The 25,923-nt window shown below is 28.1% G+C and overlaps 2 protein-coding genes across 2 annotated transcripts; both read right to left on the bottom strand.

Annotated features, from left to right (window-relative positions):
- Nucleotides 1-1,277: 1,277 nt before the first annotated feature.
- On the bottom strand, nucleotides 1,278-8,119 carry LOC111033448 (profilin-like). Its single transcript, XM_022314184.1, has 3 exons — nucleotides 7,908-8,119; nucleotides 6,308-6,376; nucleotides 1,278-2,732 (listed from the first exon to the last, which is right to left on the bottom strand). The coding sequence occupies exon 3, from the start codon at nucleotides 2,601-2,603 to the stop codon at nucleotides 2,220-2,222; it is 384 nt and encodes a 127-aa protein (XP_022169876.1). The 5' UTR covers nucleotides 2,604-2,732; nucleotides 6,308-6,376; nucleotides 7,908-8,119; the 3' UTR covers nucleotides 1,278-2,219.
- Nucleotides 8,120-21,072: 12,953 nt separating this feature from the next.
- Nucleotides 21,073-23,656, bottom strand: LOC111033454. Its single transcript, XM_022314188.1, has 5 exons — nucleotides 23,501-23,656; nucleotides 23,108-23,407; nucleotides 22,925-23,045; nucleotides 21,581-21,710; nucleotides 21,073-21,450 (listed from the first exon to the last, which is right to left on the bottom strand). Exons 2-5 carry the CDS (start codon nucleotides 23,394-23,396, stop codon nucleotides 21,112-21,114), a joined length of 879 nt encoding a protein of 292 aa, XP_022169880.1. The 5' UTR covers nucleotides 23,397-23,407; nucleotides 23,501-23,656; the 3' UTR covers nucleotides 21,073-21,111.
- Nucleotides 23,657-25,923: the final 2,267 nt, after the last annotated feature.

The following is a 25,923-nucleotide window of genomic DNA, read 5'->3' as shown; positions in this document are numbered from 1 at the left end:
ATCAGTGAAAGCTGAGCCTTTTAAACCAGCATAATATACTATGTATAAATGTATAATGTTTATTATGTTATATAGTTGGTCATCATATCATATTAAATTCCAAGGTCAGAAATAGTTGTTTCGAAAACATAAAAATGTCAATACTCAGTTGTAGGCATTACGAAGGTAAAACATAAATAACATTCAAGGGCATAAATCTTAATAAACTAAAGAAGCTAATAATTCATAATAATGTAAATTATATAGTGGACCAGTGGAGAATAGAATAATACACAAGTAATTAAAACTGTAGTCTAATTATTTAGTCCAGTTAAACTATTAAAGAGTACTGTGCTACTGCGTATTTTGCAATACTACAACTAATATGGGAATACTTGATAATAATTCATGAAATAAAATACTTGTAGTTATGAACAAAATCTCAATATTCAATAGCTTTTATTATAATAAATTGGCCCAATTTAATTAAATGTCTCAACTTAATTAAATAAATAAAAGCAAATTATCATTAACAATTAAATTAATACCTAATATGGTTCCTACCGTTTTTGAAATTATAACAATTTAAAATTTAAATTGTGTTCATGATAAATATTCTGAATAAAGGTGCCCATGAACATTGAGTATGCCAGTATGCGTGTCAAATATAGAAGATACAGTTTCTTCAGCTATTTTATTCTTGATTACCACAATGCACTTCTTAAATTCTTGAGATTAGTTTATTACTAGTTCATCTTTTTCTTTGTCATCAAGTGTGGTATGTACCTAAAAAAAAAGCATAATTTTATCTAATAAGTTTGAATATTTAGCCCACTATACAAACCAATTTATTATTAATTTCCACCTATATTACAATACCAATACATCTGAAAAGTAAACTGATAATTAAGTGAAACATTAAGCTATTAACACATTATCCATTCTTTAGATCCTACTTATTGTGTTGGTAAAATGCATTCAATAGGCCACATAATAAACAGTTATATATTCACATTGTCCGGTAAGAATTCTATTCAAAGAAAAATAAATGTTATTATATCCAAACAAAATGATGATAAAAAAAAGTACAAGAGTTCAATGCTCTTATCTATCATTATGTTTGCACAATAATAAGCTTTTTCAGAAAACATCAGGTCTAAACTCTAAAGTTCACCAATATGGCTTATTCAAATAACTCAATCAGTCCAACTCGTAAAAATAGATGATTTTTGATATTAACATAAAAGGATAACTGTGTAAATTATAATTTAAAAAAAAATACATTTATAAGTGTAAAATGTTCTATAAATATTTGTTTATTGGTTGGTTATAATAAAAAAAATATTTGACAATATATTATACAATACAATATTTTTTTCATAATTATTTTACTTGGTAGCCACGGGAACGTAAATTGGTATAAAAAGCTATACGTTTATTATTGCTCATAGAAATTTTTACAAATAATTAATAAACATAAATAAAGATACCACACAGCCAATTAAATATTAAACAAATTACAAAACACTTAATTGTTAGGTACGTACTATTTTTTCGTTCAAGTCATGGATTTTTGTATAAATATCTAACTATATAGGTACTGTTTCTAAATGAAACAGTAAAAAGTGCAAATCATAACAAGTATAAAGCAAAAACATTAAAAATAAAGAAAATATGATTTTCTTTTTAAATTAAATTTGTATATAATAGTAGAAAAATATAAACATGAATCAAGGGTGTCTAAAAAAAAATTGATGATATTTAAATTAAATCATACATAATATGACTATTAGCAATAGCCGATAATCAATTTGTAATTTATAGACAATATTCACTAAGTTTGTTAACCACTTTTAAGGTTATGAAGATAATTTTATTAGGTAGTAATAATAATATCTGAGACTTGTATACAACAATAATAATGTTAAACAAATCTATAGTTCCCAAGCAGCGGATCAAAATCTTATCAGAAATAAAATATAATAAAAGATAATGAAATAGTTGTTTGGTATTCCATTAAAAAATAAATAAAAAGTAAAAATAAAATAATAATATATACCTAATATATTTCTCCCAAAATTATAAACATTTATTTTAATGGGTGTAATTGAGATTTGGTTATTTTAATGTAATATATTAAATGCCATATCATATGATTTTTAGTTGTTCTTGATAATCTGAATTTTGAATTTTTTTTTCTTCTATTTTTGAAGCACATTAATCGTTTTTGTAATTCATGTTCAGTATCCATGGGCAACCAAATGATCGCCAAGCTTTTCAACAACAGAGGCAGCTTGTTGTGGTTGAATAGGGTCTTCATATAATGAAACAACAACAGCCTGTTGGGTCTTCACGCAGTGTGCGCCCACTTTACCCAGCTTTGCTCTAATGACTTTATCAGTACCAGACAAATAAATGTACCTACTGCCAGCTAACGTTACGCCTGAAGCAGCCAAAACATTTTGGTTTTCAAAACCAGCAATTAGTCTGCTAAGTTCTTCCTTAGAAACATTAAATCCATCTGAAGTGGCCCATACAGTACCATCATGACCTGAGATAGCGGCTTTGGTAACGCATCGAGAAGCTATAAGGTGTTTGTCAACATAATCTTGCCAAGAAGACATATTTGTGTTTAGTGTGCGTTGTTGAAATTAAGTCTTGAAAAAAGGTTGGTATAACTTAGTACATTAAACTAAGATGATGACTTGATATAATTGTCCTTGCAGCAAATTTCTTAAGGTTGTTTGAAATATCTGTAAAAATAAAAAATCATTTAGAGTTTTGACATCTCATTTAGATTACAAATGTGTGCATAGTAAATGATAACATAATTGGGGCTTTAGCTGATGTAAAAAATAATAATGTGATTCAATTAACAGTCATACTCACTTTGATACAACTTTAAAATCTTTAAATTACTTTACAATAAGGAAAACATGAAATTGAGTTTTAAAGAAAATAGTATTAACCTTCTAATTTTAAATAAATCCTAACACAAAACTAAAAATTAGTGCAACATCTATATTGTTAATAACTAATGAACTCAAGTTAATTTTAGAGTAATTTATAACAATTAATCAGACAAGTATAACTCGTCAAAATAAATATTAAATTTACTATTGCCTTTAAGCTACCTATATTATTATATTAATAAATGAATATTCAACTCAACACGGTTCTAGTTGAACTTTAAATTATACTGATTAATAAGGAACTCATATTATAATATTTTAGTTACTTATCAAAATTGATGATAAAAAATACCATATTTCACAAATTCACATACAATATAATAGTACCTACTACCTATATGGTATAAAATGAATTAAAACTTAGTTTTATTATTTATTAGTTTAAATAAGATGATAATAATAACTAGATTAGCATAAATATATTTAAAAAACCAATATTTTAATTAAATAAAGACAGAAGTTTATTTATATACTAAAAATGTAGCCTAATATGCTACATATTATTTAGTGAGTAACATACTATTTAGAAATATAGAATCAAAAGTTAATTATTTTTCTAATTATAAAAAAGTCTGCCAATCACTTTAATCAGGAAAATTTCTCCCAGTATAGTAAGCAAGAAATTCCATAGTGCCTCTATAATATTAGGGTTGTCATATCTCCCAATTTTGAGTAGGTGTCCCGGTTTCTCAATAATTTGTTTTTGGACTGCAAATTGTCCCGGAATGACTCTAATATGTTATGTAAATAATTTTGGTTGATATAGCTTAGCTAAGTACCAAACAACTCAGACTAATCTGTTGGAAAACACATTGGGCACAGATTAATAATTTTGTATTTTATCATGTAGTCTTTTAACTTTAAAATATTATAATGTGTTAAAAATAATTGTATAATCAAAACATCAATAATAAAAAATGTTTTCCCTGGTTTTTGTCCATTAAAATATGGTATCACTACTCTACATGTATTTTTTTATTGTGCCTATAGTGACACTCACTTCCGACAGTTTTAATCAAAAACATATATCAACTTATTATACAAAACTACTTCAAATCATAGGGTCACAGGGTAACAAATATACAGATTCATAGGATGGAAACCATGTTGGGGAAAAAATATTCCAAAAAAATGTGGGCAGCAGATAACGGAAAATATCCAAATATTAATACAAATTCTGTTTACCAAATATTTATAAACTTCCTGTATAATTATGTTATATTATATTATCTGAATTTCAGTACTAGTAAATAATAAATAAATGATTATACATTATAGAAGTACTATAATCCACAGATAATACAATTAGTTTATATACATAAACATATATACCTAAGTCCTACATGAAATAAAAATAATATTGTTACAAATGTTTTATCGCAAAAACTAAATTAAAATTAATTAAAATTCTGTACAATTAGGTTAGGTAAGGTTAGATTAATAAAAAGACGTGGATGGGACAGAACAAAAAAAAAAATCAGATAGCTAATAACATTTAAAAGGATTATTAAGTTGAAGCAGCAAAAGACCTACGTGATTGTAACCATACTGCAGGGCAGTCCAAAGGGTTGAATCTGTTTTTATTTATTTTAAAATTTAAATTCTAAACAGTACACAAATAGATTTAACTATTTAAGTACCTTCAACAACTCACCATTAATACAATAAACCGATTTAATGCATTATTAAAATTATATTTTAATTCCTCCTCACTCCATCAAATTAATTTTTTTTATATATTACCTTAAGATAATACAAATTAAATTGCATAAAATATTATCACATTATTCAAGCCTCTAGCATTTATCAATTCTTGGAACCTGGAGATAAATTGGAAATTAATGGCTGACCAGTTAAATCTGTTATTTGTTTTTATAAATTTACCTATTATAGTATTTTAACAGAGGTATAAAAATATAATATGATACATATGTAATATTAAGTTTGTATTTCTAGTAGATATTGATGATTTTAGAAATACATGAAAAATGTTTAAGCGTAAATACCTAATAAGTTTACTTAGAACATGAAGCACAGAATAATTAATTATTCATTATAATATAACTTGATCATTATTACTACTATCTGGTCGATGTTTATTAATTTGTAAACTTGTCGAGGAAAAGTTAATAACATACCTGTATTGTCTTCATTAAAAGAATACATTTTTTTTCAAATTATATAATGGATGAAAAATTTGAACTTTTAGTGTTTTATTACGATTAATATATGAAATAAATGGTTGAATAATTATTTAAATTTATGAATGTTGTAAAAAAGGGAATTTAATGAATAGAAAATTTGTGAATATTAATACTACTAACATAATATTTGACACCTATCAATATATATTTCATGCTCAAAGACACCAAACTTACAAATACATGAGGGTATTGATACCAAATGAAAAATGTTTCCAGAACAAACACTGAACAACCCCAATTTAAAGTAGTTTAAAATATCTTAAACTGAAAGCAATTATAAAACAAATAATGCATACCTTTACAGTTGAATTTTAGGAAAAATCTAAGTAATAAGTATTTTATTTTTAAGGGAAAAAAATGTCTGCCTAGGTTTTTACTTACACCCATAAAATCACGATAAAAAGATTAATACATGTTTATATTTGTTTTATGTTTATAAGAACAAAATTCATTAATATTTTTTCTGTAAGTCATAGGTAGGTAAAAGATTATTTACTATGCAAAATTACATATAAATCAATTTAAATATTTAAAGAATACCTGTCAAAAACTAACAAGAATCAAAAAATCTCTCTAATATCACATTATGAATGAATTTTACATTAATAAAGTACAATAATTAATTTTTAAACTTAGAAATTTCTAAAAATTGAATGTAGTCGAAATAGATAGTAACATCTAAATAATAACATAATTTATACCTTCAAAAATGTAATCATGATTTGTACCTATGATAATTTAAAATAAATTTAAGATCACAAACTATAGTATAAAAACCATTGTAAAACAATAAATATACAAAACGTTTATTATTTAGATGATGTCTCATAGTCATTCAACTAGTCACTACGAAAGGCATAAGGAATTTAGCATGACCAGATGCTTACAGCGTGACTTGGGGGGAATATGACATCATGGATGAGGTCATTGGATTGGAAAAAACACTATATAGATAAATAGTTTGTACCAAAGCAGTATTACGTATTTTAGGCAAACCAATGAAAACAAAAATATAGACTTTCTTAAGAAAATATTTATTTAATATTTTAAATGTATAACATTTTTTTTTTAATGAAACACTAATTATCAGTCACTACTTTGCTACTATACTCATGAGTACACCAAAATCTAATTTCATGAAAAAATACATACCAGTAGAATGTGATAAATGCAGGTTGGATTTAGGTAGAGCTGTTGTAACAAAATATTTTTTCTTTTGTCCTGAAAAATAAATGTATTTTTTTGATAAAATGTAAGTAGGTACATGAAATTATTTACTTTTATACTATTTCAGCTACTATAAACAATATTTTATTGGTATTTTATATAGTTTTATTATATATGGTAAAAATATACAAATTAACAAATTGCAGGACATTTTTTTGATTTTAAGTAAAAATATTATACATTTATACAACATAAACAATAATAATGACTAATACTCAATCAAATAAGAAAACAATTAACTGATATAACCACAATTCGGCCAAGAGGTTTAAACTAGGCATGGCAAATCTATAAGGAATTTAATAGTCAAGATATTGTCAATTATCTCAACAGCAACAACTAATAATAGATAATCTTTAATAGTTAACATACATTATAAATTGGTGTTATAAACAAATTAGATTACTTAATTAAAATCTTGAGAGATTGAAAAGGATAATATCAAATATCAATATAAAATAGCTTGTAAAACTTAAAACGTGTAGATACCCACCTATAATTACACTTTATAAATCATTAGGAATGATAAAGGTTTAACTTCATGACTTAGGTATAAGATAAAATATTATAAAAATAACAATATTAGGAATACCTAATACATTGCATATAATTTGAATTAGGTCAATAACATTTTAAAATACTAACAAATAATGTTTTGCTACTTTGCCAAAAATAAAAAGAAACAGTTGACTTACAAGCATATACAGTTTCGGTAAAACCTATTATATTGGTAGGTGCCAAAAATGTCAATCGTTTAGACGTAGGTATTTATTGTATATATGTTTTAAAGAATTCGTAAGAAAACACGGATAGATTACAAGAAAAAATTTTTTTAAAAAAATCTAAATGTCGGGTAAATCAACAGTAATTAATGTAAGAGATTGGGTAACATGAAAGTCGTAAATAATGTTTAGTGTCATAAAAACTAGAAATACCCAGATTACAGATGTGTATATTTTATTATACTTGTTGTATTTTTAAGAGAACAGAAGTTCTAGTAGATATTCTAGAAGAGTAACTATTCTATTAAGCAATGACTGGTGGAAATTTCTAATAAGCAGGGAAATCGCGAGGACGATTAAAATCGAGATTCGTCGAAGACGTTCGCCAAACACAGGGAAACAAATTTACCAGCCTTATATGGGTACAACGGTTAGTAAGTAGTCTGGTCGAGTGTATTATTATTATACCGGTTGACCTGAATTTAAACAAATACGCGAAGGCGGTGGTGATATTTATAACGTCTGCTTATCGCGACGGAAAAAAAGAGAATAATAGCTGCTCCGAGCGGGGTTAATATAACAGTAATAGAAAGGCCAAAAAAAAATTTAAAAAATAAAGAAATAGGCGACAACGAATGAATTACGTCACGGGTTCTGGCGACAGATGCATTACCACGGTACGCCGGGCGATTTAAATAATTCAATATATTTCGAAAAAAAAAAACGGTAGTGCACACCACGACGGGGGAAAAAATTCGTCGAACAAAGTTAATGAAGAAAAAAAAGCAAAAAAATCTGTTTACCAGTAGTGTCGTCTGGTCGTACGTGCTTCGCTGCAGTTGTCGCCGTCGTCCGGGTGTGCGCACGATCGATTCTTGTCCGCTTTGCGGTATCTGCTCACTTACTGCTGTTGCCCGGGGTGAGTAATAGCGTTGTGCTGCCGTTGCGACGACGAGTGACGAGTGACGACGACGACGAGTGACGACGACGACGATTGCGACGGCGAACCGCGGTGTTACTGCGTTAGCACATGGCGGCACGGCGAGGCGGTGGGAGCGGGATGACAGTGGTAGTGGTAGCTGTGGTCGCGACTCGCGAGACGAGCTGGTAATCTGGTATACCCATTCCGGCGGAACGCTCGTCACGTCGTCGTGCTGCCGTCGGTTGGCCGGCGGCCGTACGTTGGCGTCCGCGTTTCGTGTCGCTTCGGCGGGCCGATTCAATCGGAACCGGAAAAAGAGTGAAAACGAAACGAGAAAAAAATAATTCGTGATCTCCGATCGGAGCGGTCGGCAGACACGAGTCGTAGACGACCGGGCCGGGGGCAGGATGCCAGGATGATATAATGTGTATTATTATAGGTATCGGAAACACGAAGGGAATATCAAGTGACAATTGCCCAATAATGGCGTGACCGAGCGAGACGATAATAGTAATAATGCATGTTTATATTATTATTTTTAATAATATAACGACAACATCGCCGGCGTGTGCACTGTGCTCCTCGGTGGCCACACTAGTCGTGCTCATCCGCTCCAACCAATGCTCCATCGTTCGTTTTGACCACGGACTAAGATAGATATATATATATATATATATAAATATTATGTATTTATGAATATCTTAGTCCACTCATCCACTGACTTAGACAGTCCGTTCGATGTTCTCGACTCGACGGAAGGATGTTGGCAACGGTGGCCACTGTGGTTTGGTAACCCCTGGCACCGGCCTTGTGGGCGGATGGCGGGCAGCTGTCTCTCTGTCCCCCGTCGCGCCTCGCCGGCCGTCCTCAGACCGCTACTGAATTATACTGATGACTCGGCGCCGAGTGCAAAAAGCGCATCACAACATTCACGATTATTTAATAATATATATTTGTCCGATTTTATTCGTGTCCTAGGCCTTAGATACGACCTACAAGGTTACGACGACGGCGGTGGCTGCCTATTTACGACGTCCTTTTTCCATTTATCTTTTTAAATACCAGTAATAATACATTAATAGATACTTCTCAGTTCTTCCCAAAGTTACGAATAAGAATGAATTCGGTGATCGTCGGGAGGGGGGGGGGGTCGTCAGTCAGTCAGTCCCTTGCCCATTTGGGCCATTGCATTCAAACTAAGTCCTTGGAAAAAAAAACTGCCATAACATGTTCAATACTTCGGTGTCTCTAGTTAATAACTTTAATATAAATTATATAGGTTCATTAATAAATAAAAAAGATCATATTTTCAAATTTTTAAGATTTTTCGTACTAAATAGGAGTGTCCTGGAGAGATACGAACTTTTGTTTTTCAAATGAGAATCTCCCTTTTCTACTTTAAATTATTTAGCCGATAATTTTTCTGTACATTTTGACGTTCTTATCAGAATCAAAATTCAAACGAACAGTTTTTGAGTTGTTTAACCTTGTGTTGACATTAACTTCTAATGATAATATGTCAATGTTAATGGGCTTAGAAAATATTTAATATTGGGGCTATGGTGCTTTGAAAATTGTAGTGATTAATATTAATTTATCGGCATTAATAATTTATACAAATATCCCAATTATTTAAATATGTATTAAATACTATATGATAATATAATAATATTATAGTTAGTATAGAAATTAGAAATGTTGCATTCGATGAGAAACTATATGGAAATTTAACTACTCGTTGATATTTCCGATTTCGAGTATAATGAATGTCGAAATGGGGGTGTTGGAGGTGTAAGCTACAAAGTACAAGTTGATGAGAGGATATAGAGGTGGAATATTATATTAATGACTTATAAAAAATTAAAAAATGCCACAAAATCAAATTGTGACGTCATACTTTTGCCACTCAGCAAAGCAGCTTCATGAACCTGTCCTATTTGTACGACGCGTCGATGCATATAAAACGTACGACTGACGATTCACAATCCACACATATTATATACTATTATTTTATTTATTTATATGCATATTCAAGAAAATTATTATTTTCTAATAATCTGTGGCGGATATATTTATATATTATATATCAGTTCTTTTTTAATCGTTCCCTGTTTCCGTATACATAAACAATATAGATTGCCCCTGCGTTATCTCGGGCTGGATACCCCTTTATATAGTAATACACGAGAAAAGTGCCAAATAACAATAATTAACAACAGTTCGTATCTATAATCAATATTTATCTAAATATTCTATATTTCTGTAATCTGTCATCTACGGTACAATATACCTACTACACCTGTAAGTATTTTATTACTTAAACATGCTTACAGATAACATAACATTAAAACCCCCTACTTATATTTATTAGTATGTAATATTATTGTATTATTTTATTTATGTAATATTTTAATTTTATGATACAATAGAATAATACAATTAAAAGCAATAATAAATTAAACAAAAAAGCGGAGAATTCGCTCTGCAGTCTGCTGTGATGAATATAGTAACTTATTGTCAAGTGTTCGTCATTGAGTACTTATACTACCTAGTCATTGAGATAAGTTAAATTTGAATTCAATGATATTTATTGTTGAATTTCATAGGCACGAAAAACGATTCTTAGTGAAGATCTGTTACAGTAGGTATAAGAATTTGATACTTATAATGTTATTTATGATTTCTTTTTCTATAATAATACTGCAGACTTACAGTAGCAATAGGTTTAACTAATAAACGCCAAAAACAATAATTGCATATAAGATACCTACGTTTCGGAGCGTGGAAGTTATATTTTACGCAAAACATTGCCCTTCGTAATTTCTTACTTTTGATAAAATCGGTGCGACAGGAATGAAATCATCCATCGTGATCTGAAGATATCCAGCCACCTAGGATGAAATCAAAAATATTGGCAACAAACATATGAAAATAAACTAAATCTATACACCAAAGCAACTGCTAAACAACTTGACAATTTTCAAAACATTAAGTTCCTCCAAGTGTTTTAGACTAAGGAAAACCAGAACCAAAGAGACTACCTCATAATTGGATGTATAACCACAAACTTCTATATTTCTACATTTAGGTATACGCGTGGTTTATTTAGGTATACTGTATACATATTATATTATTATATTACGTACTGTTATATTATGTGTTATTTAAGACTATTTATTGTGTATACACCCATTATGTATTGTATTTATAAAGATTTTTGGTCAAATAAAGTTGCCTTAGAACAGATATAAAAAAATTATAACATTTAATAGGTTTAACTGACTATAGGTACCTATATTATTAGAATACTAAATTCAGTGCCCACAACTACTGTTGGCACTTGGCTGGTAAATTTATAGTTTATACACCACGAGGCCTCGGATTTTATCATACCAACACGGCAACACATTAAAAATATATATAATATAAATATAAAACAACAAAAATATTTAATTATGACGTTTTATAAAAATTATGTAATTATGTAAGTAACATATTTCAACAATGAATTGTTCCCAAAAAAATCGTCAAATAATTATTAAATATTATGACTTATAGTCTGTACTGAGTAATTTATGAGTGTATACTGTAGTATAGGTTAGGTTATGATAATATGGTTATGGTTATATGACTTATATGTCTGAGTAACGAGTATATTATTTAGTTTATTATTATTATTTTTTAGCTTTAAGAGTTCGATAAAAATCAATTTTTACAGAAATGTACGTATAACAAAATAACCGCCCTTGGCCCTTGTTACCACCCTATACCCACGACTTTGTCAAGGCGACAAGACGAAAACAAAATAGTATTGACAGTTATTACTAATTGTACAATAAATTTTGTTATGCTCATAATACACCCCGTCGTCACCTCAAAGGCGTGGCTCACAGAGTTTCTAATACCTGTTCTATACGAAAAATGTCAAATGATACTTCGATATTGACGATATTGCTGTGAGCAGCCGACTGCCACGGCCGTTGGCCTTATCGATGCTGTGCCATTTCAAAAAGTCATAGTGTACAATAATCCATGCACGATGCACTGTATATTACTATAATAGGCCAAGGGCGTATCAGAATAACATTAGGTGGTGGAGGAGGATGAGAAGAATAGAAAGAAATAATAGATAAGGTTTCGACTAGTAAAAGAAGTGTTTATAAAATTATTGTTGTTTTAAAATTTTTATATCATATATTAGTCCTTTTAACCTAAGATGATTTTATACTGTTCATATTATTCATTATTGTTAATCTTTCTTATTTTAATATTTTAGTTTTAAGTTGAATCGTTATGTTCGAATGTTCAAAACTTAAAAGTGTAATGGGAGTAAATCAATCACTTTTTTTCTTTAGTGACCACCTTTAAAATGTATTTCTGTAAAAACTTCTTATTCCGTCCTGTACGAGCTGCGAGCCATACAAATTATATTCATACATAGCTACAGTTATATAATGTATATAATTTTAATTTATACTAATAAATATGAATATATTATTATGATAGTATATTATAAGCAATTAAATGCATTGATTAAATATATTTATTAATTAATCAATTTAATTATAACTATATTATCAATAAGGATATAACGATGGTGTATTTGAAGTGACTAATATTATACGTTCCTAATCGTCTATAACATTATAATAGATTATGAATAATATAAATAATATTAATATAATGAGTAGGGACACCTTCATAAAATTTTTAGTTTTTAGTCTTATACTCTATAAAGTATTATATTGCTGGCATTTTAAAATGTTGTCTCTCTCTGCATTACTATAATTATATACCTACGGTGAAAAGATCAATAAATAATGACTCATGAGTCATATGATGAGTAATTTGTTTCGAAAAAATGTTGTTATCTACTGGTGAGCTGAATATTTGTTTGCTCGTAGTATACCATATAACTACCTACGTTTTACGTGTTTATTATTTATATAATATAATATGTATTAAGGAATTTATACATATGTACTTACAAACATAAATAAGTTATAGGTAACAAATGTAATATCTGATATTAGTCTAATGTAAAATGCTATCTTGCATACATCTTAGTTTGTACTTTTGTAATATTATTGAAAAATACTTGTAAGTAATAAAAATAAAAATAAATGGTTTACTCTGACGTAAGTACAGGCACTCCGCAGCATATATTATTTTTTCGTGTGTTCAACAATTAAAGTACCTTACGAGAAATATTTCAAACGCATGGCCTTGAATTTGATTCGTGTTATTTTTACTACATAAAGGACTTATTATTACAGTATATTTATTAACATTTTTTAGCACATGGGTAGCAAAACAAAATGTGTGTGTATTGCACCCCCTCCCCTTGTTGAGTTCAATTATGGATTGCTCAATTTTTTAAAACAATTGACTCATAGCATTTTATTCTGTCTTAAAAATTAAGAAATTGAGAGTGAGTCAAAGTTTAAATTTATACTTGGTTTATAATATGCGAGTATTTATTGGATTTTTAACAGTTTCTACTTCAGGAGCTTATCCAGAAATTTATCAACGGGTGGGGGTAATTAAAATGTACCCAACATCTACTTTCGAGGGGGCTATGAAATCATAAATTTCAATTATTATGATTTGTTGAGACATAACTCGCTCTCAATTAGTCAATTCTTAAGATGCAAAATAATGTTGTCAGTCAGTTATTAAAAAAACTAATTTATTCAATTTCAAACTCAAAAGGGGGGTTAAATTAAAAAAATATATTTGTTTTCCTGTATGAGTGGGGAAAAATGGTTGGCAATTTAAAATTTTCAAAAATAAATGTTCCTATACCTAATATAGTCCTTTATTCAGTAAGAAAATCTGAATCAATTATAAAGTCATGCACATTCGAACCATTTTTGTTAACTGTATTAATGAAGAAAAAAGGGGTGGGCATGATTGGTGAATCATCCAGCAGCATTATATGTAGGAAAGCTGCCTCCTCGGGTTTTATCCATTTTGTTGATAACTTATTTAATATGCATACTTTATTATTATTTTTGGCCTATAATTATAAATAACCAATGGGTACCTCCTATATAACTAGATAAAGCACAATTCTCAGATCTACACATTGCTCTCAATTTCCACTCTATATTATGAGCAACTTACTAGTATATAGTGGCGTGGAACGTGGATATATAAACAATGGAGTTACTATAATAGTCAATATATTGTAATAATTGTAATCCGAATATACATTTCTTATTTTTATTGATATTCTATACCTAAATTGTATATAGGTACTATAAAACATATGATAAGTACCTGTATAATATTCAATATTCTACACTATATGACATTGTGATTATACAATCAATTATGGACATAGGTATACTCGGATAAGTACTTCGTACTTATTACCTAATATGGATCAATGTAATAGAATGGTATTGTATATTATGCTTGTATAGTTTATGCCGCCTGTATCTACCTACCTATACATTATTGATTGCAGAGAAAATTTAGCTCATTTAATTTATAGGCACAGGACTATATAATACCTGCAATAGGTACCTAAGTGCATCTATAATAAGAACCTAGTTAGGTACATTAAATTAAATATGCCGTTAATATATGTACTATGTAGTGTCAAGAATCAACAGACTAGGTACAACTTACGATGAAACTTGAAATGCGAGTTAGGTATATGTTTTATCTGTGTGGATATATACCTATATAATTTCTATAGAAATCCAATTGATGAATTAGCATAAATTATTAATTTATAGAAATAACTAATAAGAAATGCAAATACAAAATTATCTTATCACAACGCATAATTGCATTTAAGCAATTCTCTATAGGTACATACATTTTATAATCATATATTGCTATGAATCGATGATATAACTACAAATTTGTTTTTATTGCTAAATTCTGCAATACCTAATTAAATCTACCAATTTATTGTTGTTAATGTGTTACTTTAAAATACGAATATAGCTATGCCTATATAGGCACCTATTACCTATAATATATTTACATTTTATTACTATAGTCTATACCTATATACTCAACACAATTATATAAAACTCTTAATCCGGGTCCAAACGCTAATCATAATTTTTAAAAAAAGTTGCTTATTCATTTGTTGACACAATTGTAGTAAGTACACTGTACACATCAGTTAACTATTTGAACATAGGTATATATCAGTATATTTATTATTTATTGTAAGTACCACTAATTGCAGTAGGTTAAAAAAAGATGGGCAAGTGGGCACCACTCTGTTGTAGCAACAGTTGTTGAATGGGTCAGTATAATGGATGTGTTAAATTTAAACGCAATGATATAAAATCATTGTATACAAAAAATAATTTTGAGCCAAAGCAGACGGTCCGTCAGTCCATATTACGTGCATTTTATGATATTATTGCTATTAAAGTAGGTAATTTATTTTACTTTTATTAATACTGTGACCATATAGTCATTTTTTCTGAAAACATTGAATTTCAAAAAATCAAGTCATAGTAAAATATAGGTAATAGTAGGCAAGCTCTTGTACTTAAAAAAATTTCAAACACCCATGCAAATATTTTTAAATTACAACAAAAACGCTTAAAAGCCAAGACCATTGAAATTTTTGAAAAACAGAAAATTGACCCAAACTGTAACCTTTTTGAGCTAATAGTTTAAGTTTAAATAAAAGTTAAAGAGTTTATTTATAAGGTCCTTAGGGATTGGTGACGATTATTTCGCAGTTATTTTAACCAAAACATATCAATATTATGTCATCTTACAGATCGACCTAGTAATCCGATAATAATTTTGAAATCTGCTTTGAATTTGTTATTATTTCAGATCAGTTTTCTGAAATTGTTTACCGTTCACAGCGAGGCGGTGACATGGAATGTGCGCGTGCGGGAGTACTCCGCTGTTTCTTTTACACAGTCACACACACTAATGATCACTTACTTTGCACACATTTACAAGACCCGTATGCATGCGATTTGAAAAATTGCCTATTTTTAACTCCTTAAAAACTGTCCTCCACCAATATCCCCTTGACTTTGATATAATATTATATAGGTCAATAATTCACTCTACAATATTAGAGCTAACAACATAACATTGGTTCTGGTGAACACAAATTCGATACGTTGTATTGTTGTAAGACGCTGGTCGCTGATGTGAATGTAGCGTTCTCTTAATATAATAAAATTTATAATATACAATAAACACCTGTAGGTATAATCTATTGTACAAATGTTTAATATTATCATCGAATAATTTTATTTCCAGTCTTATAAAATAATATTATAGGTACATCATTGCAAATTATTTTGTTTAGAGAAACGAAGAGAAAATTATATTTTAGTTACCTACCTAGGTAACAATTTTAAAAAGTGAGAAAGTAGGTAACTGCTCTGCCACATCAGTAGATTGTAGTTGTCAATACGTGTGTATATCTCTCGTCACAGAGTACCTAAGTAACTGTAATGTATGTGTAATGCTGTGTAGTGTTTAGTTTTTTTTGAAATGGGGATATACATTTTGGCCATTCTCTGACCACTATATAATATATAAGTAGGTACATTCATTGCTTTATCATATATTTTACATGACAAAAATAAGTCAAAGAGGAGGTATATGACTCCCCCCCCCCCTCGTGAGCATGCCCCTGCTAATATATTATGTTTGAATTCAAAGATTAATTATTGTACAGAAAACCGATTTTGAGCGATGACGGACTGACAGTCTTTATTAGATAAGGTATTGGTAGATACTAAGTATCATAAAAAATAATAAGCCCACCTATTCATATATTTTTATTTGTTATTATACGACCAGTATCAGTAATACGGACTAAGTTGAATTATTGTTTACCGGAATATTGTACTTATTTTATAGCAATATCTTTTAATTGTTAAAATCTATATATATATAAATTATAAATAAAGAACTTGTTCCAACTGACTGATGACTCATCATCGTCAAATCGGATCCGCTGAATCTATGAGTATGAAATTTGGTCAGTAGTTTCGTTTACTGAAGTAAAGACCCAACAAAAAAGATTTTCCAAAATTCACACTTTAAAAAGGTCTTCAAACAAGTAGTTTGAGATTTAAGGTGGAAAATAAAATTTGTTTTGTTTTTCAAACGGTTTCCATTGATTGCAGATTATACCTAATATAGTTATAAGAATATTTTTTTGTATACAAATGGTTGTCATTGGTTACTCGGGCAGACAAGGTAAAAGCTTACACAATATCGTCGCGTTTTCATGGCCTAAATTAAATGGCACTATATCTTAAAAGTTTTTAGTTAAAACTAAAATATGTATGTTTATAGCTGGGTAGGTACCTACTTAAAAAAGAAAAAAAACCACTTCATCGATTTTGAAAAAAATCTCAGATATTGATTTTAGAGGTACCCATCGGAAAAGTTTAGATTATAGTTTTAAAAATTAAACCAAGACGTGCCAAATCTAATCTGGGGACTGCGGTTGCCCATCTAGGTTGAATTAATTCACAAACTTTTATTTTCACTGAATACGCCAATTTGCCAGTGAACTGAGGTCTGAGGTCCTCCAAAACTGATAGATACTTCAAATCAAAATACACCTGTGTTCACTATACAGCTGATATCGAGTAGAATAATATTTATTTATTATAATATTTATCATATTCATATATTATTGTTTTTAACATTTGAGGGTTACCGATTTCCAAAGAATCAACCTTAGAACGGTGTGAATAATTTTCAGATATAAATAGGCAATAACATAAAATTAATCTATATATGTTTTGAAAATGTCGCTGTTTAATTGTATAGGTATTTTAGTAGGTACTAAAATCTTAAATCACTCAATCACTGTATGTGAAAAAGTTTCGTAAGTTTCTTGAATTACAATAAAATATCTAAAATCATTATTCTTCGTTTTATACATGTCTAATTTAGCTTAAATTCAAACTTAAAATGTGTAGGAAAAAATTCCCCTAATGTATATTTTAAGTTGTTTTGGTGCCAGTATGAACTATACCTAATGACTTGTGAGGGTGCTTGTTTTTCATTTTCTAGCCTTAGCTAGAAAAATTTAGCATTTTATACATTTTTAACTGTTAAATGTTAAGGTTTTTGACAAACTTAGTAACAAACTTGTAACTATAAAAAAATCACAAATATGTATGTAAGTATCTTTAATATTTTTAAATTGCTTTAATAACAACTTATGAGGAACCAATTAAAATTCCTTTTTTAGTATTTTAAATTTGACTATAGGTAGTGTATTAAAAGTAAATTGGAAATTGCATATGCCTAGGTATAAATAACTCGAAAAAATATGATGATGGCCATAGTTTCTGTGCTTAAAAAAAAGTCAAAGTATTTTGTGAATTGTAACATACCTATATAATAAACGCTAACATAAACATTTGGTCAAAATGTATCTACGGTTATTCATTTTAGAATATTACAATAAGATAAGAAAATCGATTTTGTCAAAAACTTGTTTTAAGTAATAATTTCTGTTTTTTACCCAATTATTTTGATGAGTAGGTAGTAGTACTACACTACTACCTACTAGGAATTTTCTATTATGACCTTCTGTCACGGCAAAAGTAACAAGTAGATCCAATTTGCTACTACAAATCTCCCTCAAAATTGAATATCAAACCATTTTTTCTATTAAGTGTCTTCACTTCTTCAGACACAAGAAAAACACATCGTTGTAAAATCAATATATTTGTCGCTCCGCTCGGAACCTAGAATAAAAGTAGTAGGTACCTACTAGTTACTCGATATTTTAGTCACGTTTATAAATGCAGTAAGAAAGTGGGTATTGTAACAAACACGTATAATTTCTCAAAACGTAGGTACCAATTTAATTTAAACATTTGTATGCATAAATGTCTATTGGTCAAATAACTATAAATTATTCGAAGATGTCTTACAATATTCAGTGTTGACTCAAGGCTGAAAATATATACCATGATGTAATATTTTATACAAGAATTATATACCTACCAAACTTATTTATTCCTAGTTAGTATTTCTTTAAGACCTAAGTGTACTAGCTATAATTACTAAAATAAACTAATGAGTAATGAATAATGACCCATTGACAGTTTATATTTATTTATAAGTCCTGAGTGGAAAGCTAATTGGAACCCCCTTGCTTCTCATTTGACATCAATACATCATTAGGATATTAAATAGGTATACCTAACTATATTACTATAGTCTATAAGCCATAAAAGGTAGTGATTCCCAACCTCACTTCTACTTTGGTAAATAATTATTTTTGAGCGGGCCACTAAGTATGAAAGTACGAATAATTTCAGTATTAATCTAATGATATATTTTTGTTAGACATAGGATAGGTCAACATAGACACATAGTAGGTATACAATATACATGCAGGATGTAGGTATTTATTATTTGTACTTGTTTCCTTATATTTTATTGACTATTGAAGAGATTAAAAATTAAGGTTAGGTAATAATTTTACTATTTTTGAATATTTTGTTTTGTTTTAAACATTTGTAATGGATAATTGAATACCTTTGAGGGCCCATTTGGGCACCTCTGTTATAAGGTCTATGAAAGTTGGTGTTAGCTACAGCCTTCTCCTTATGATTTACAGGTTTAAAATCTTATATTTCATATTATATAATTACGAAACTTTTAAAAAGAAGAAAACAAATATTTCGTAAGGTAGGTACCTAGAAATATAAGTATATATATTAGGGTGACAATAAAAAAAAAAAAATTATTTCTGAAAGTCCCACCCGCTTAAATTGTTTATCCATCTAATAAAAACGTTCATAAAAAATTTCAAGAAAAAATTTCAATTTTTACTGGTTGCGCAACTTGTTTTAAAAATATTATTGATATTTCAGTGTATGAATAAAAAAAATAAATTTAATAATTAAAAATAATATAAAAAAGTTATAGGTCATCATAATATTGCATAAAAAATAATCATCACACAAAATGTCAATCATCGATTGTAGATTTATTTGGATTTGGATACTTCTGTCGGTGTTGTTCAACTACTTGCAAAAGATACTGCTTTTGTTCTTCTTGATTGGTGATTATCCCATTGAAAGTTTGAATCAACGAAATACCACGTTCAGCTGCATCGTTAACTACTTTCAGATGTTGAACCCTTTTACAACCGTCAATGAAATCTAATATATATATATATATATATTATATCAGTTATTATTTTCTGATTAGGTACCTACATTAAAGGATAAAGTTTCATAGCAAAAACGAGTAAAGTTATAAAATACATTAAAGAAACTATAATCTAGATAATTAACTGTATGGAAAAATATCTGTAACAAAACCTTAAACAACATTAATTTTATACAACTATTATGAGCAAAAAAAAAAATATCGACAATTAATCACCAAGTGTCAGATGATTATTTTTAGTAAAAAAAAAATAATTAATAACTTGTAATGCGCCTTAATTTAATGTTTACCTTGATAATGCTTAGTTTTAGTTATTAAATATTTGAAATGACAATACAGTTCTAGAATTTTGTAAATAATTAATATTTTGATCGAATAATACATTATATATACTATTATTAATGAGATTGGGAACTACACTGTAATAAATAAACACTGCTGTAATATTTTCAAAATTCAAACAATTTTACTTGTTATTAGTCAACTTATTAAGTCACTAAGGATGAAACATATTACTTGAAATCGTTTTTCTATTAAAAGTGTAGAAAAATAATTGTAACAACACAAGCATCAAGCATCAGAGTTGAAAAAAAAATAACTTGTGCAGTTATGTTTTAAATTAAATACAATTCAATTTTAAGACAAGAAATAATTTAAACTTATGTAGTTTATTATATATAAATTACTTAACATTTTTAAACAAACAAAACAAAATTTAATAACTTAAGTTAATATAAAACTTAATAAGTTTACTTATTCTACAAATATAGAAAATTTCAAATTTAAACAATTGTATATTTTATCAAGTTGTAAAACATTTATACTAATTTAAATAATACATTTTTTTCAATAAAATATTATTTTACTCAATGTGACCCATATTTATAGTTATAATAAATGTATTTTAAACAAATTATTATTAAATATTATACAATAGGAATAAGTTCAGATTGCTCACACCGTAGCGGTTGTATACCTTCAACAACCATTGTACCACATAAAACATCATATGCACATCTGTTTTGATTGGCTGCTGCTGTGATAAAAGGTAGTGGAAACAAGAATGCAAAAAATAAATTTTTAGTTAATGAACGAAGTGATGCCCGTTTCCAACCAATATCACCTCCGGGAGTTAAAGCAATGACATCCGATTGCTGACCTCTTATATTAGATAGTTTATCAGCTCGAACAACTGTAAGATCTAATAAATTTTTGCCAATTGTTGCTCCTCCTTGAAAAACTGTACTACCTTGTAGAAAATATATCTAAAAATCAAAGTAGTTGATTATGATATTATGAAGATTTTGATTTAAATATACAATAATTGTGTATTAGTTAAAGGTTAAAATAGCTAAGGTTATTGTAAGAGTAATTTAATTTTAATTTTAAAATTACCTCATATACACAAACTATTATTCGGTGTGTTACTTCAATAAAAAAAAGTTCAGATGTCATTTCTACTGCTGTTGTATAGTCAACATTATAGTCATCTCGTGTAAAAATACTGTTATATTTAGTAAAATCACTAAAAAAAAAAAACTTATTCAATCTAAAAAATAAATCATAGCCCTTCCAGCTTAAGTATAGGGGCATAATCTATGACTTGTCACTGTGCTATTATTAGTATTAACATACACATAAACACATTTAAAAATGAATATAATAATTTGTTTAAGATGTTTAAGTAATTAAGAAGTTCATTATTATTTTTCAATTATACTTTATTATTATATTAATTGATGTCTCAGCTTTACAATAAAAAAAAATGATATATAACACTAATCATTTAATGAATCAATAATGAGCTGAGCTAATGGTTTTTTAAACATAATTTAGTGACCTATGATTGGTCCATTAAATTGTATTGATCATTGGCCTTAGATTTTTAGTTAAAGCCAATACTTAGAAAAAGTTTTTTATTTAATTATTATTTTTTCATGCTGTATGTGTTTTTATAGTAAATTTGTGACTGATGTAAGCAGTAGTCTACCATGAATCTATGAAAGTAAATAATATTAATAAAAAAAAAAAAATTGTATTATATTATACTTATACTTACATTTTAATAAAAAGCCAATCATTTTAAAACAGTTGACATTTTATTTAAATATATGATGGAATATTTATTTTATATTTGATTATTACATTGTTATAGAATACAAAATTATAGATAATATTCAACATAAATGAAATACACACTAATTTTATAGTATTTATTTAGGTATACCTACAAAGCTACAACCATCAAACCATTCAAAATTTTGAAGAAATGACTGTAAGCAAGGATTCTAATGACGATTCAATTAATATTATTCTTTAAAAATTGAATATCTGAAGACACTAACTAGCATAGATTATGTAAATTACTTAACATTTTTAAATAAACAAAACAAAATTTAGAAACTTTAGTCTATATTGTTTTTTATAATCTATGCTACTAGTGCCGAGGTGAGCAGTGATATAAGTGACCTAGTGTCTGAACCCTGTCAAATTTTTTTCTTATTTGTTTTTAGAATAGCGATTTTATACTAATAATAATTTATTTTACTACTATAAACTAAAATAAGCAAGATATTATAGCTTTGGACACATAGATTTTAAACATTATATATAAATTACAGCTTATGATATTAAACCGGTGAAGGAGTTAAGTGCTATTTATTTTGAAATATATAGGTACTTATTTCATCAAATATAAAAAATTGAATTACATAATAATAAAATTCAAGTTATACTTACATGTCAAGAATTGAATCTACAATAAAGTAAGCAATCAAGAATTTTATAAAGCTTAACAGCAAAAAATCGATGAATTCAGCCCCAAAACGTTTCCATAAAGACGGTATCTGGCATCTTATCCCTAAATAAACAACATAGAATGAAACAATTTGTCATCTGATATAGAATGAGAATAATACATACCCACAAATTGATTAACAGTTGTTGTTTCACGCACATTAGGTACAGCGTTAGGTACAACCTTAGGAACTTCATTAGTATTTTTCAAAACTTGCCGGTAGTTGTTTTGAAAAGACTCTCGTTGCAATTTATTGTAGTAGCACTGATAACTGTTTACAGTATTCAACCACGAACGTAGTTGATTAAAGTATTCTTCTCTAATTTCTTTACTCGTCAATTTGGAGTTGTTAGTATCTTTTGATGTGTCCAATACAACATTCTTCGATGCTGATTTATTTGCTGGACTTGCCATGATTCTTTTACCTATAAAAATAAATTGTTTATGTAAACTTTGTAGTAATTTACCAATATAATATTGGTATAAATAATACCAATATAATATAAAACTATCTTTACTTAAGCTTAAGCCAGTATTCACTGCTCAGATTAATCGTGAAGTTAATTTAATTAATATAATATATATATTTTTGGTAATAGGTGGCCACTTTATTTTTACAGTGAACACTGAACATACTATATATCATGATATAACTAACAATTACTATTTATTTTAACTTATAAGTATTTTTGTTATTATCACATTATTTGATAACAAATTTATGATAAGAAAATAGTATTACGTATATCAAAATTCAAAATAACAAATTTTTTCGAACATTTTTCGAAATTTTTTCTTTAAACAAATAGTGAATTCGTATTTCGTGTACACTGTACAGTGAAGTGTATTGGGTAAAGGCATAAACATATTATAAATAAATTATTTACTGTGTGTCACCCATTCGTTACTAATTGCTGCCACAGATTGCCTATAATAGTGGCTTAGTTCCTATAAAATAAAAAGGTTATAGAAACATTGGGTAGCCAATACGTGTGTTAGGATATAGGATCACAGCCGTGGATTGGACTGTAAAAAAATCCATTATTTAATAGTCCATGTTACCCATGGACCCATGTAACCCTTATCGGGTTCGTTTGATTGTACTAAGTAGTCGCAGACCTCTAGTAATAAAGTATGAAAAAAATAGGTTTTGCTAAGACCCATAGGCATTTGCATCGCCTTATTTTTTCGCTCTTATATTATTTGTCTGTGAAACTTCTACTAACGGAAAACATTTGAATTTCAAGCAGAAACCTACATACTACATACTATGTTTTTAATTACACGTACCTACTACCTACTGACGTCTGACATACATACTACCTAAGACAGTAAGACCAAGGTAACCTTTAGAGGTCAATTCCTTAGATCATATACTAGTATATGATCTAAGATCAATTCCAATTAAGAGACATGTAGTGCTAAAGTCCCCCATTTTTTTATTAATTACTTACCTACAACCTACCAAGTTTTTTCCACTTGATTATGACTTACACGACGAGGATATCACAATAACAATGTTATTAAAATACAATAAATAGACAACAGTTCTTAAGTTCTCGTGTGTTTTTTTAAGCACTTAAATATAAATTTTAAATTGTTGTAATAATGAAAAACTAACTACGTATCCATGTCAGCAATTTATTAGTTTACTAGTGAATTGCTTTCATAACTAGTTAGTTTATCCTAGTTTTATTATTATTACAAAGTTTATGATAAGATGATATGGTATATAAAATAATGAAAAACTTAAAAATTTGACATGACTTATAAATTTAATATGGTATATTTATTTAATAAAGAGAAATTGGCGGGTGTGGGGGCAAAGTCCACTACGGCGCTCTGTGTTCTGAAAATTATCTGGACCCTCCCTATGACAAATTCCTTAATACGCCACTGGCATGAGCAACTTCACCCATTCCCCTCCAAAAACTGGTGCTAATTTCAAAAATGGTGGTGATCCCTCTGCAAAATATAGTGCCCATGGTTGGTCTAAAAATTATTCTATGAAAGGTTATACAAAGATATCAATAATATATAAATATATTAATATATGATTTTAGCGATATTGTATTATTATGAAAAATATTGGATTGGAACATTAGTTTTCAAAACATTTAGAATTATATAGAATTCTAGACGAGTTTGCAGCGGTTGTCTGCAAGTATTATTGTTTTCAGACAACAGCACCTGTTTTGGTCATAAAGAAAATTTGAGCCTATAATACCTATAAATTGTAGTCTGTGAAGTATTGTGGAGCCCAATAACCTATGTATTATAATTTATAAGCGAATCACGGAATAAAAGTCCAGAAAAAAAAAATTAAATATTTATGTGAACATATGTATACTCTACGTCTCTACACTTAATTAGTAATTAGGTAATATAATATATTATAATGAAAATAATGTCATAAATTATTACTATGTATAATTTTTGTATAAATGTAGACAATGTAGTAGTATTATACTAAGGTATATAATATACCTAAGATGTTATACTTAAACCCATGATATTTTTTTACTTATAACTTTTAACACTGTATATTATGTATATTATGTTCATATTTATATTTAATTTTTTTTTACTATTACAACTTTTTTTAAATATATAGTTAATATTTAAGCATAAACTATATTCAGACATAACATTTTTTTACTTGAAAATTTTCATTGAATAAATAGGTCAAAAAAATTTTTCTTATTAATTGAGTAGATATCCACATATAAAATTGCCTATATTGGCTATAATAATTTATGAATTATTAATTACCAATTAGGAGTAGAGTATAGGTACATGTGTTCACATCAATATTTAATTTTTTTTTTTAGGCTTTTTTTCTGTGGTCTTTTTTTCGTGGACTTTTTCTCTGCCTTCTATTATAGGCTCATCGTAGGTCGACGTAGCCCTGGAAGTACCAAAATAGTATAATATTAGGCAC

This window comes from Myzus persicae, unplaced genomic scaffold (assembly GCF_001856785.1).
Source record: "Myzus persicae strain clone G006 unplaced genomic scaffold, MPER_G0061.0, whole genome shotgun sequence".
In the NCBI taxonomy this organism is placed as follows: domain Eukaryota; kingdom Metazoa; phylum Arthropoda; class Insecta; order Hemiptera; family Aphididae; genus Myzus; species Myzus persicae.
The sequence above is the reverse complement of the archived record's forward strand: the minus strand, read 5'-3'. Positions and strand labels throughout refer to the sequence as shown.

What these genes read in the sequence shown, in the direction of transcription:
- LOC111033454 (XM_022314188.1), bottom strand. Translation starts at nt 23,396, where the DNA reads ATGGCAAGTCCAGCAAATAAATCAGCATCGAAGAATGTTGTATTGGAC. An exon ending in GTAGATTCAATTCTTGACAT is followed by an intron (nt 21,711 to 22,924) that starts GTAAGTATAACT and finishes TTTTTTTTTTAG; the next exon opens with TGATTTTACTAAATATAACA. An exon ending in TAATAGTTTGTGTATATGAG is followed by an intron (nt 21,451 to 21,580) that starts GTAATTTTAAAA and finishes TTTGATTTTTAG; the next exon opens with ATATATTTTCTACAAGGTAG.
- LOC111033448 (XM_022314184.1), bottom strand. Translation starts at nt 2,603, where the DNA reads ATGTCTTCTTGGCAAGATTATGTTGACAAACACCTTATAGCTTCTCGA.